General features: G+C 32.5%; 3 protein-coding genes across 5 annotated transcripts; all 3 read left to right on the forward strand.

Moving 5' to 3' along the window:
• On the forward strand, positions 1-3,453 carry LOC108460930 (bifunctional riboflavin biosynthesis protein RIBA 1, chloroplastic-like). Its single transcript, XM_017760637.2, has 8 exons — positions 1-243; positions 756-940; positions 1,016-1,131; positions 1,217-1,438; positions 1,635-1,957; positions 2,071-2,200; positions 2,454-2,750; positions 3,016-3,453. The coding sequence occupies exons 1-8, from the start codon at positions 188-190 to the stop codon at positions 3,274-3,276; spliced, it is 1,590 nt and encodes a 529-aa protein (XP_017616126.1). The 5' UTR covers positions 1-187; the 3' UTR covers positions 3,277-3,453.
• A 3,204-nt stretch (positions 3,454-6,657) lies between these two features.
• Positions 6,658-8,249, forward strand: LOC108458293 (E3 ubiquitin-protein ligase RING1-like). Its single transcript, XM_017757640.2, has one exon. It carries the CDS (start codon positions 6,881-6,883, stop codon positions 7,985-7,987), a length of 1,107 nt encoding a protein of 368 aa, XP_017613129.1. The 5' UTR covers positions 6,658-6,880; the 3' UTR covers positions 7,988-8,249.
• A 1,260-nt stretch (positions 8,250-9,509) lies between these two features.
• On the forward strand, positions 9,510-11,553 carry LOC108458340 (purine permease 1-like). 3 transcript variants are annotated; one of them, XM_053026553.1, is made up of 4 exons: positions 9,660-9,744; positions 9,824-9,880; positions 10,234-10,941; positions 11,021-11,553. In XM_053026553.1, the coding sequence occupies exons 3-4, from the start codon at positions 10,234-10,236 to the stop codon at positions 11,351-11,353; spliced, it is 1,041 nt and encodes a 346-aa protein (XP_052882513.1). In that variant the 5' UTR covers positions 9,660-9,744; positions 9,824-9,880; the 3' UTR covers positions 11,354-11,553. The 3 variants fall into 3 exon arrangements, with proteins under 3 accessions (XP_017613184.1, XP_052882513.1, XP_052882514.1); XM_053026554.1 differs by having other exon boundaries at positions 9,663-9,744; positions 9,828-9,880; XM_017757695.2 differs by lacking the exon at positions 9,824-9,880 and having other exon boundaries at positions 9,510-9,744.
• The last annotated feature ends 456 nt before the right edge of the window (positions 11,554-12,009 follow it).

Genomic DNA, 12,009 nt, shown 5'->3' on the forward strand with positions numbered 1-12,009 from the left:
AAATAAAATAAATAAAAACCTACCAGACCGAAGTGCTGTTGGTAGCTCACCCGCGGGTGATATGTATATCTCATCCGTCGTCATCTCCACTATCCTTTCATTTCGCTTCCTCTGCCTTTTTCAAATTTACAATTGCAACATCAAATTCCCACATATTAGGAATTTCCAGCGTCTTCTCTGACTGTTCATGGCTTCTTTGAACGTTTCTTCTCCTTCTTCAACTGCATCACTTTCTCGTCCTCGGTAACCTTTTTCTTCTCTTTTTCTTTAATGGGATCCTTTCGTTTAACTGAATTTTCGTTTGGGTTTTCTTTGTTTTTCGCTTTTCGTGTACAATTCGATTTTCCTTTATGACTTTCTAACTTCTAATGTATATAGTTTTAACGATCAATGGTTCCGTTTCTATCTTATATAAACGCTGTGGTTTACTTAAGATTCAATGACCCAAAGTTACGCCTTGGCTGGTAAGCAATATGGCGGTTTTATTTAATTTGTTTTTAAAAAAATTTCGAATGATGAAATGTGGTTTGGGTTTGGTTGAATAGAAAAAGCTAGAATTAGATGCAAATACTATATAGGCTTGTTTGTTTATGTTTCTATTTTCACATTTGATTAATTTCATAAGCAAATTATCAAAACATTACACATAAATTTTATATATATTTAAGGGTTTTGTTTATTGTCAAATTAAATGCTAGGAAATGGGAGGGTTTTTTATTACACAGTACCGTTTGATTGTATGAATTTCTGCGTAGGGCATCAAAAAGCTTCCAATCCTTTAATGAACTACACAGAAAAAATCTAGTCTTCGCAAATGGCTACGCATCCGGTTTAGCCTTTGTGCGTTTCGGTGGTAGATTGTCGTCCGTTATTAAAAGTGTTGGCAAAACTAGAGCTGCAGTTCAATCGGGAGAAGGCAAAAATGTTGTCTCCACAAATGGTAATCTCTTTAGTTATAAATCAGTTAGGATTGAAGCATAACAAGATGACATAATGTTTCGAAATGTTGCTGCAGATGCTGTTTCTATAAATAACGGTTTTCCCGTTGATAACGATGAATTCAATTTGGACCGCGCGACTGAAGGTTTTGCTTCCATTCCTGAGGCAATCGAGGATATTCGCCAAGGGAAGGTTAGTTTTTTTTCTCTGTAGGATGCTTTTTTTGTTCCATTGAGCTCTAGTTTAACTTTTAGTAACCAGAAATTAACTTTTACAGATGGTAGTGGTTGTAGACGATGAGGATAGAGAAAACGAAGGAGATCTTATAATGGCAGCACAGTTGGTGACACCTGAAGCTATGGCATTTATCGTGAAGCATGGAACCGGGATAGTTTGTGTGAGCATGAAAGAGGAGGATCTAGAGAGGTTGAATCTTCCTTTAATGGTGAACCAAAGGGAAAATGAAGAGAAACTCTGTACTGCATTCACGGTTACGGTGGTATGTTGTTTTGTCTGATATTCATAAACCTGATACAATGGATTTTTTTGGAAAAAAAAGTTTGTATTTATGATGTTGATAAGCTTAAAATAGGAATTTTGGAGAAATATTTTATGATTGTTTGAACAAAGTATGATTACGGGTCAAAATTTCCAATGATTCTCTGCTTTTGTGTTGAATGAAAACTGATTTGCAGGATGCAAAACATGGCACTACAACTGGTGTGTCAGCACATGATAGAGCAACGACGATATTGGCCCTAGCTTCTAAAGATTCCAAACCCGAGGATTTCAACCGCCCAGGTCACATTTTCCCACTGAAGTACAGAGAAGGTGGTGTTCTAAAAAGAGCTGGTCATACCGAAGCTTCAGTTGATCTTGCAATGCTAGCCGGACTGGACCCTGTTGCGATTCTCTGTGAGATCGTAGATGATGATGGATCCATGGCTCGATTGCCGAAGCTTCGTCAATTTGCTGAACGGGAGAACTTGAAAATTGTATCCATTGCTGATTTAATTAGGTAAACTAATGACTATCATATGCAGAGAGATTTCCTTTCGACTTATTTTTCACGGATCCTGTGGTTAAGTTACCTCAATGAAGTAAACTAGTAATGCTGCTTATGATTGACAGGTATCGGAGAAAGAGGGATAAATTAGTCGATCATGCCGGTGATGCGCTGATACCGACAATGTGGGGGCCATTCACTGCTTATTGTTACAGGTCACAAATAGATGGGATTGAGCATATTGCAATGGTTAAGGTGAAGATAAGTCGGAATTCTTATTGCTAGTTTCAGTTTCTTACATATCTGATTTACCGTAATATTCGTTACGAACTCTCTCTTTCTATATTTGTATTTGTATTGTTTTGATTTATTTTAAGGACACTTCTATTGTTTTTCCATAAATATCGAGGGTTGTGCCATTCCGTATAATTCATTTGGACTAATTTTATTGGATTAAAAGCATTTATGATGAAGAAAATGGTATGATTCTTTTCTACGGTTCAAACAGGGTGAGATCGGAGATGGACAAGATATTCTCGTGAGGGTTCACTCTGAATGCCTCACGGGAGACATATTTGGATCAGCTAGATGTGACTGTGGGAATCAGCTTAGCCTTGCAATGAGGCAGATTGAGGAGGCTGGTCGGGGTGTTTTAGTATACCTGCGGGGACATGAAGGCAGGGGCATTGGTTTAGGCCACAAGCTTCGTGCCTATACTTTGCAGGATGCTGGTCGTGATACAGTAGAAGCAAATGTTGAGCTTGGGTTGCCTGTTGATTCTAGAGAATACGGCATTGGTGCACAGGTATTCCTCTTCGAAACATTGCTAAATTAATTCATAATTCAGTTACATTCCTAAGGTTCATTTGTTGGTACATTGGTAATAATTTTCCACTCCGAGTAGCTCCGTCTTTCCATTTCTCTTGAAATACCCATATCTTACATTCGTGTAAAGGATCGCGGCTTGCTTAAAGGCTTTAGCTTTCCCCGAATGACTGGTTCATCTTTCTGTTTTCTTTGTACTTTACAACGAAGTTTGTCTAACTCTAACCTTCGATTCTTTCTTTCAGATACTTAGGGATCTGGGTGTGCGAACAATGAAGCTTATGACGAACAATCCTGCTAAATACAGTGGACTTAAGGGTTACGGATTAGCAATTGCAGGTCGGGTTCCACTACTATCACCTATTACAAAGGACAACAAGCGGTACTTGGCGACCAAACGAGCTAAAATGGGCCATGTATACGACTTCACTAGCAGTATGAATAGTGTTATCATTGGCGGCAATGGTAACACAACTTCGGCAGTGGATGCTGTGTCTGAATCTTAGGATCCAGTCACTTCCGACTTGGCTTTCAATGCTGGTAACATTCCGACATGATCACCTTATTACATGATAATTGTATGAATAGGACATCATGTATGAAATTGGTTAAAAATGCAAAGATTTATGCTTAACATTTAATATTAAAATTTATGCAATTTCTTATTTAATATTGGGGATGAACCATCTATTCCTTTTTCTTTTTCATATAATGTAAATTAAGGCAAATAAATAAATAAATAAAACTTGATCAGTTGTTAAGCTTTTGAATCATGTTCCAAATTCAATTTTATATAAATAAATGAAGTCTTTTGGTATATAGCAATTATTTTGTAATTTTAGAAATTAAATAATTAAAATACAAACTTATTAATAATATAACGACTTTGGATATAGTTTATCTTTAATATTACTATTATGGCACAACTAGATTACTAATAACATAGCGACTTGGATGTAATTTACTTTTTAGTATTACTATTATAGCACAACTAGATTAATATCTGAAATATATCTAGAGGCATTATTGAGAGTACGAAGTAAAGTTGTACATAAACAAAACGATAAATGAACAGTTCAGTTTTTATTTATTTACTAAGCTAAATAAAAATAGTATAAACAAAATTTTGATACTCATTTATTAAACTAAGTGAATACATACAAAGCTACTTTAGTTTAGGTTTGTTTAAAACTTATTTAAAAATCATTTAAAGCTTATTTATTATTTGATTATTATTATAATTTGTGTACTTATTTTATTTATTTATTTATTTACATCTAATTATTTTATATCTAAGAAGTATATAATTAATTTTTTTATTTTTGTTTGTTTGTTTATTATTTAGGAACATTGTGAACATATTTCATTATATGTTTATGAATGTGTTAGTGAGCATGTTTGTTTAGTGCTTCATTTAATATTCACAAAAAAAGTTCATTTAACTCAAACGAACGACCATCATGAACACAATTTTAAATAAATGAATACAAAAATCATTTTAACAAATACAAACAAATGCAAACAAATCTTAAATAAGCAAGCGAATATAAATATAAGTCCATTAACTCAAAGTCGATTGCGGTAAAATTATCATGGAATCTCTTTTACTATGAGTCAAATTATATTTTATCTTGTTTATTCAAAAAAAGTAAATTAGTTTTTATAAAGTTGGATCAAAGAGCAAATTGGTCATTTCTATTAAAATAATTTCATTATTAAAGTTAAATTTTATTTTACTAATCAATTTTAATTTAAAATAAATTGAAAACAAAATTTAATAAAAATAATTTTTATATTTTACTTTAATATTTAGCAATAATAAGTTAATCAATATACTATGGTTGTTTTTCAAAAATAAATTTAATATGATATAAGTATTTCTATTTTTCAAGTTTTTATTTCATTAAATAGAAATTTTAGTTTAATTTATTAATTTTTATCATTTATAAGTTAAAATATTGTTAACTATTAAAGTAAAATATTTGAAAGACCTTTTTTTATTAAATTATGTTTTTAAATAATCAAAATTAATATTAAGTTTTTAAAAGTTAGAATTCTTAAACGATGCATTTAACTGAATTCTAAAACATTAGAATTCCCATTAATTAAGCCTTTGACTGTTAATTTTAATAATTAACTGTTAAAATATAATGTTTGTCAAATTTTCTTATATTTTTATCATCTATAGTGACAAGATTGTGATCGTTGCCACACGGTGAAAATGAAAAATTTTCTTTAAAATTATTAAAAATTATAGAAAAGCATACAATTATTACAATTAATATAAAAATAATAAAAATTGAGTTGAAATTGTTGGCACTATCCTTGTTCAGGATAATATTGTCATCGACGATATTGTGACGGTTAACGGATATGAACAATAGTGGGAAGGAGAACACCGATGAATGATGCAAAGATGAGCAAAATGGTGCAAACTTTGAGGTCTGTAGGTTACGAACACAACAAAAACCGACAAAACAATGGTGGAGGGATGGATGAATTAGAGTTTTCTCAAATAGAGGGTTTCAGGGATCAAAACTTTTTTTATTATAAAAATTGTAATAGGTGTCTATTATTAATGATGGTTAGTGTGAAAATGGGAAAATATTGGGTTTTATAATTTTTTTGTGTATTTTTAATTTGTTTTATAATATTTATAATAATATTTATAATAATATTTATTTTTGTAATTTTCTATTATTTGTAATTTTCTATATTTCTAATTTTTTGTAATTTTAATTAATTTTATAAATTTGTATGATTCTTTATAATTTTAATTTTTTAACATTTGAAAAAATCGTGACACAAATTAGAATGGTATAAAATAACTTTAAAAAAAATAACGATTTCAATTTAATGGTTAACCGTTAACATTAACGATCAAAGGGCTTAATGATAATTCTAACACTTAAAGGCTCAACTGGATGTTTTTTTTGAAGGTTTAATTAATCTTTTTGAAAAAAGTTTAGGGGCTCCCCGAATGCTTAAGCCGCCTCCTCTTCCTCCTCATCAATGTTAAGAATAAATATCAAAATTATATATGAACTTTAATTTAATATATAATGTTATACATAAAATTTAATTTCATACTATTTTGTATATGAAAATTAACTTGTAATTGTACCAAATTAAAATTCATATATCAAATTATACATTAGATTAAAATTTATGTATAATTTTGATATTTATCCTTATTATTATTTAATTTTTTAAAAAATTATATAAAATTAAGTCAACTCTAAAAATCAGGGTGGGAATTTTGATTCCATAGGACAGATATTGACCCACTAAACATTGACATTAATTACCAATTTATTTTCACACCAAATCTATTAGCTGAATTAATTAATTTATATGCTTGGCCAGCTGTTTTTTTTAACCATTTTTTTTGGGGGCAAACTTGCTAATTTCAATATCTTGTGGGACTGATTTGATTTCTTCCCCATTTTTAGTTTCAAATTGCAAACGAAAGTTGATAAAAGGCCAAATTTAAAACATATTCAAACTATGCTTAAAAGGCAAAAAAGCTCCACTGACTGCTCCTTCCTATTCTCCAAGCAAAAGCACCAAATTGCAAACCATGTGCTTTGTTCCTTTTCAAACCATTAATTGCTTTAAATTCCCTTTTAAAAATTCCTCATAATTAAATTTGGATATAAGTATCTATAATTATATATTTATGTTATATTTAGATAATCATTGTAATTACGCTTACAATTGGATTTACATTTTTAAATTAAAAAATAAAAAATAAAAGAACTAAATCCATGAAAAAAAATTGGAATGACTAAATTATAAATATGTGAAAAGCACAGAGAGTTGAAGCAAATTTAACCTAAAAAATTCCTGTACTTAATTCTGCCTCAAGTACTCAGTCAACCGTGTTAAGCCGACATTATAAGAAAAGTCAAGAATCCAATGCAGAAAATAATATCAAACCACAAAAAAGGAAAGAGTCGTGTTTATCTTTTATTCAGACACTTCCCTCCAATCGTTTCCCTTACTTCAATTTCTTCATTTCCCCCCTTACCCAATCATTTTGATCTACTCTTTCCTGGTTTTTTCTTCTTTTTTGCTTTAATGTTCCATCTTTGATTTGATTCCCCCGATATGGGTTTTCGAATTCATTTCAGAAATTTGGGATATAATGATTCAAGCATTGAAGTCTCAGCAAAAAACTGTGATGATCATGATGATGATGATGGTTGTGACGACCGTTGTGCTTCACTATCCTGTTTCCAGGATGATGGTTCTATCGCTCATCATCATTCAGCGTTGCGCACCAAGTATTTGATAATAATTTTCACAGTACTTGCGGTTTCGTTTTTGATCCTCTGTTTGTACGTTTACTACGTCAGGTATTATCGACGCCGATCCCTTGTTAGGGGAAGAAGATCGAATGAAACGACTGAAACCCATGATGAGTTTCTCGATGAAGATCATGGTCCGGTCGTTGATCATCATGTATGGTATATCAACACCGTTGGTTTACAACCGTCGATCATTGATTCCATTGCTGTTTTTAAGTACGTAAAAGGTGAGGGTCTTGTTGAAGGAACGGAGTGCTCTGTTTGTTTAAACGAGTTCGAAGAAGGTGAGACTTTAAGGCTGTTGCCTAAATGTAGCCATGCTTTTCACATCTCTTGTATTGATACTTGGCTTAGGTCCCATACCAATTGTCCCATGTGCCGAGCACCCATTGTTTCAAACATGGCTGATAAAGGACCATCATCATCATCTGGGGTAAATAATGAAGTTACTGAAGGAACCCAAGTTGCAATTATAGTAGATAATGAAGAATCTGAAGGAGAAACAGGAAGTGTAACAAGTGAAATGAGGCATAGACCATATGAGGAAGATGAGAGAAATACAGAGGATGAAGATGGGGTTCTTCAGCCTGTAAGAAGATCAGTTTCTTTGGATTCCATGGCAGCTTCACAGATCAGCCAAGCACTTGCTAACAATGGTGTAGCAGAAGGGTCTAATGGAAGCAATTTAGATAATGAATTGGGTAAAGGGAAAGAATCAAGCTTGAGAATTGTGCCAAGGAGAGGTTCAGGAAATCAAGGTTTATTGAGACTAATGTGCAATTCGTCCATAGGTAGAAGATCTTTGCAAATTAGGCCAATTTTCATGAAGAGATCATTTTCTTGCAATGGGAAATTCTCTTTGCCAATCTCAAACCGTAACCGGAATCCTCCTTTGAGAAGCTTTTGATTGGTGAGTCACCGCCGCCACTGCCGGTGTCTACTTTCAGGTGAGACATCTTACGATGTCTAGCAAACTCTCAACAAGATGAGGGTTTGTTTTATATAAGCCTTTTTACACCCTTAAAACTAGAAAAATATTGTAATAAAGTAATAACCAGAACCCTTTCATTAATACAGATGATGTTGAACTTTGTATCATAATATCCATATCATTCAAAGGTCTTGATTGAAGATTATCAATGGAAATGTGCCTTTTCTTATGTAGAAAAGTGTTGGATTTCTTGAGTACATTGCCACCATTTCTTGTTTTTTAGCATAGAATTTTCATGCTTACATATAGGAATGGTTGATCCCTTGCTTACTTATATCACAAAGGCAAAATCTTGAAGAATTGAAGTTTTTAATCTTGTCTAGGAAATGGAGTTCTTTCAATTGATTCATACAGTGTTCAACTCCAATATGTATAGTGTTCTTTTATTTTTGATGACGATTCTTCTTTCCCATTATAAAACCACTTGAATAATCAAGTGAAAAAACATATGGAGTGGATTCAATTATAAAAGGAAAAGGTGACCTAAGTTCAGAAATGACCAAGCAAAGGCAGATGTGATTTTTGCAGGGATTAGGTACCATTTTATCATTATGACCCACAATTTGTAATGGGTGCTAAAGTCAACAGAACGTGTTGAAAACAGTGACAAAAGTAATGTGGATGTATTGTTATTGTGGGTCTAGTGAATTTTTTTATATATAAAAGTAATGTGGGTGTATTCTTTTATATAAAAGAAATTCATTCTTTTCTTAATCATAATGAGTTCTGGTAAAGTTGATAAAAGATGGAGATTTTTGGATTTGAGATTATGTACTGTTATGGTAGGGAAAGATTGTATTAAATAGTGATATTATTTATTTTTAATAGTTTAATATTATATTAATAATTTTATTTTAATTTTAGAATTTTTATTTAAATTTAATTTTTTAGAATGATGTTTCTATTTCATATATTTATCGGATCATTATTTTTAACTAAATATTAATTAAAACATGGTAATTTATATGATAATTTACATACATTTTATTTCATTTTTTTAAAATTATTTTTATAAATTTTTGAATATTTTATTTTTGAATATTTTTATAATTTTTGTTAGGAATATTTATAACAAATATAGGTGAATTATCGCATAGATTATGATGTGATATAAAGCGTAGTTTAGTTTAGTATATACAAGGGTACAAGGCATGCAAATTATCTTGTGTCACATAGCATCATATTGATTTGTATAATACCTAAATTATGATTACTCTTTTCAACATAACTTTCATATTTTCCTTGATTATTTGATGTGTATAATTGGATTATTATCTTCACTAAATTAAGCTTTTCAGTCAACAAATCATTCTTTTTAAACCTAAATTTTCTCCTTCAAAATTATCCTCAGTTCATTTACGGGTATTTATTGCCACTCACTGAGTTCGATGTACCTCAATCACCACTAACGTGTCACCCTCTTTCACTATGTTTCAGATTTCAAGCAGCTAAAAGAACTACTATCTGATCATGGGTCATTTCATTTTCATGATATAAATACCGTTTCGGTCTTCTCTTTTTCTTTTCCCAAATTTCCCCCGTTTTTCTCTGTAAAAAAAAAACTGTATTTTTGCTTGTCATGTTCAACTAAAACAGGAATTTCTTGGTGGGGTGTATTCGAATATCGCTTCAGCACCATCCATTTTGCTTTTAACTTTGTCCTCTCCCTTAAGGTTAGTGGTTTCTTTCACAACATTCTCTCCCTCATCATCAAGTTCAGTCATTTTAATTCCCTTAACTTTATATAAAAAGGCAGGTTTTTGGGTTTTTTTTTGGTCAGTTTAAGCTCCATAATTGACTGGGTTTAAGGTAAAATCTGCTTCTCTTACGCATTTCTTTGTTTGCTTGTGATTATTTGTACGTTATTAACTCTAATGAATTAGCTTACAGACAAATTCCCATTTAATTTTAAGAAAATGACTGCTTAATTTATGATAATAATGCATGTTATGGGTGGTTGATATGGATTAGGTGTTCTTTTTCATGGTGATTATACTAATTAATGGTACAAATTTGATATTGTTGTTAAAGGGTCTTAGTTTAATGCTTAAAATGGTATGAAACCCTGGTTTGTTTTGTTATTCTTGCTTATGACCCTGGTTTTAAGTTGAAACCGACGAAATCGTTTTGCATATTGTGGAACATGGAAAATTGGTTTGAAGATGGAGGAGAAGATGAGCAAAGGGCTAAAAAGAATGTTACTTCTGTTGAACTGCGCAATGTTGGGCTTAGGAAATGTTGGTGGTCCTCTTTTAATGAGGCTATATTTCTTGAAAGGTGGTAAGGGTGTGTGGATATCGAGCTGCTTAGAAACCGCCGGTTGGCCGTTTATGATGTTGCCACTCGTGGTATCATACTTGTATCGTCGACGAAAAGAAGGTCCGGGAACCAAGCTTGTCTTGATAAAAACTCCTGTTTTGCTGGCTAGTATTGTTCTTGGTGTTCTTACTGGGGTTGATGACTTTTTGTATGCTTACGGTGTCGCTCGCCTCCCTATATCTACCTCGGCTTTGATAATTTCGACTCAACTGGCTTTCACTGCTACGTTTGCGTTTATATTGGTGAAGCCGAAGTTTACACCTTTTACGATCAACTCGGTCTTTTTGTTGACACTCGCAGCGGTTGTTCTGGCACTTCATACGAGTTCAGATCGCCCTGCTAATGAATCCAAGCTACAGTATTTCCTTGGGTTTTTCATGACACTTGCAGCTTCAGCGCTCTACGGGTTTGTGTTGCCGGCCATCGAGTTAACATACAAGAAAGCAAAGCAGACCATTACTTACTCTTTGGTTATGGAGTCACAGATGGTTATGTCATTTTCGGCTACTGTTTTCTGTTGCATTGGGATGCTCTTTCACGGAGACTTCAAGGTCATCTCTCCTTCCCCATTCCCCTTTAGTTCTGGTATTTCAGTCCAGGTTTTAACCGAATGATTTCTTGCTTATGTAGGCAATTCCAAGAGAGGCAAGTGAATATACGCTTGGACAATCGACATACTACGTGGTGCTCGTGTTGAACGCAATCTTATGGCAGTTGTTCTTCATGGGAGCTGTGGGTGTGATTTTCTCAGCCTCGTCGTTACTGTCTGGTATACTAATCGCGACTCTGCTTCCAGTGACGGAATCTTTAGCTGTGGTGTTGTACCATGAAAAGTTCCAAGTTGAAAAAGCCATATCTCTTGTTTTATCACTTTGGGGATCTTTGAATTACTTCTATGGTGAGTTCCATGAGAATAGCAAGGTGAAGAAGCAGAAGCAAGATACAGAAACAGATGTAGCCTAAAACCATGTGCTTCATCTTATATTGCATCATATTAAACAAGTTGCCTATATATATATGTATGTATACACATATATATTCTTGTTTCATGTTTTCCTTTAAATGATGTTAACAAGCATGTATAAGGTGCGCATATATATGTGTGTATTTATGTATATATGAAAAGTAAGCTTTGATATATATAATTATGATTTGGATGCCAATGTTACCTTCTTTGTACACAATTATTGTTACTACTGATGTTAATTGACCGACATATTTGTCTTTCTTGTATTAGGAAATTTGTCAAAACCAAACTTTATATATAGATGATAACAATAAAATCACTCAAACAAGCATTCATGAATAGTCTGATCCGTAAGTAAATCATCAAATGAACTCAAATATACTAATCAACACACTCCTAAAAAGAAAAACGAAAAACCATATGTTTGATATGGAAGGAAAACAAAGGTAGTGTCATGAGTAAATTAGGGAAGTTCTTGTTTAGGTGTTTCGAGTTTCCAATTTTGATAATTTAGGTAATTCTGGTTCGAGTAGCTCTGGAACTTTGGGTTCTTCAAGCTTCTGTTGAAACCATTTTTTTGTCGCGAAGAAAAACGGGAATCGACTTTGTTTTAAAAACCAAAAAAACGAATATGAGGAGTCACCACCGATCT

Source organism: Gossypium arboreum, chromosome 4 (genome assembly GCF_025698485.1).
Source record: "Gossypium arboreum isolate Shixiya-1 chromosome 4, ASM2569848v2, whole genome shotgun sequence".
Taxonomy (NCBI): domain Eukaryota; kingdom Viridiplantae; phylum Streptophyta; class Magnoliopsida; order Malvales; family Malvaceae; genus Gossypium; species Gossypium arboreum.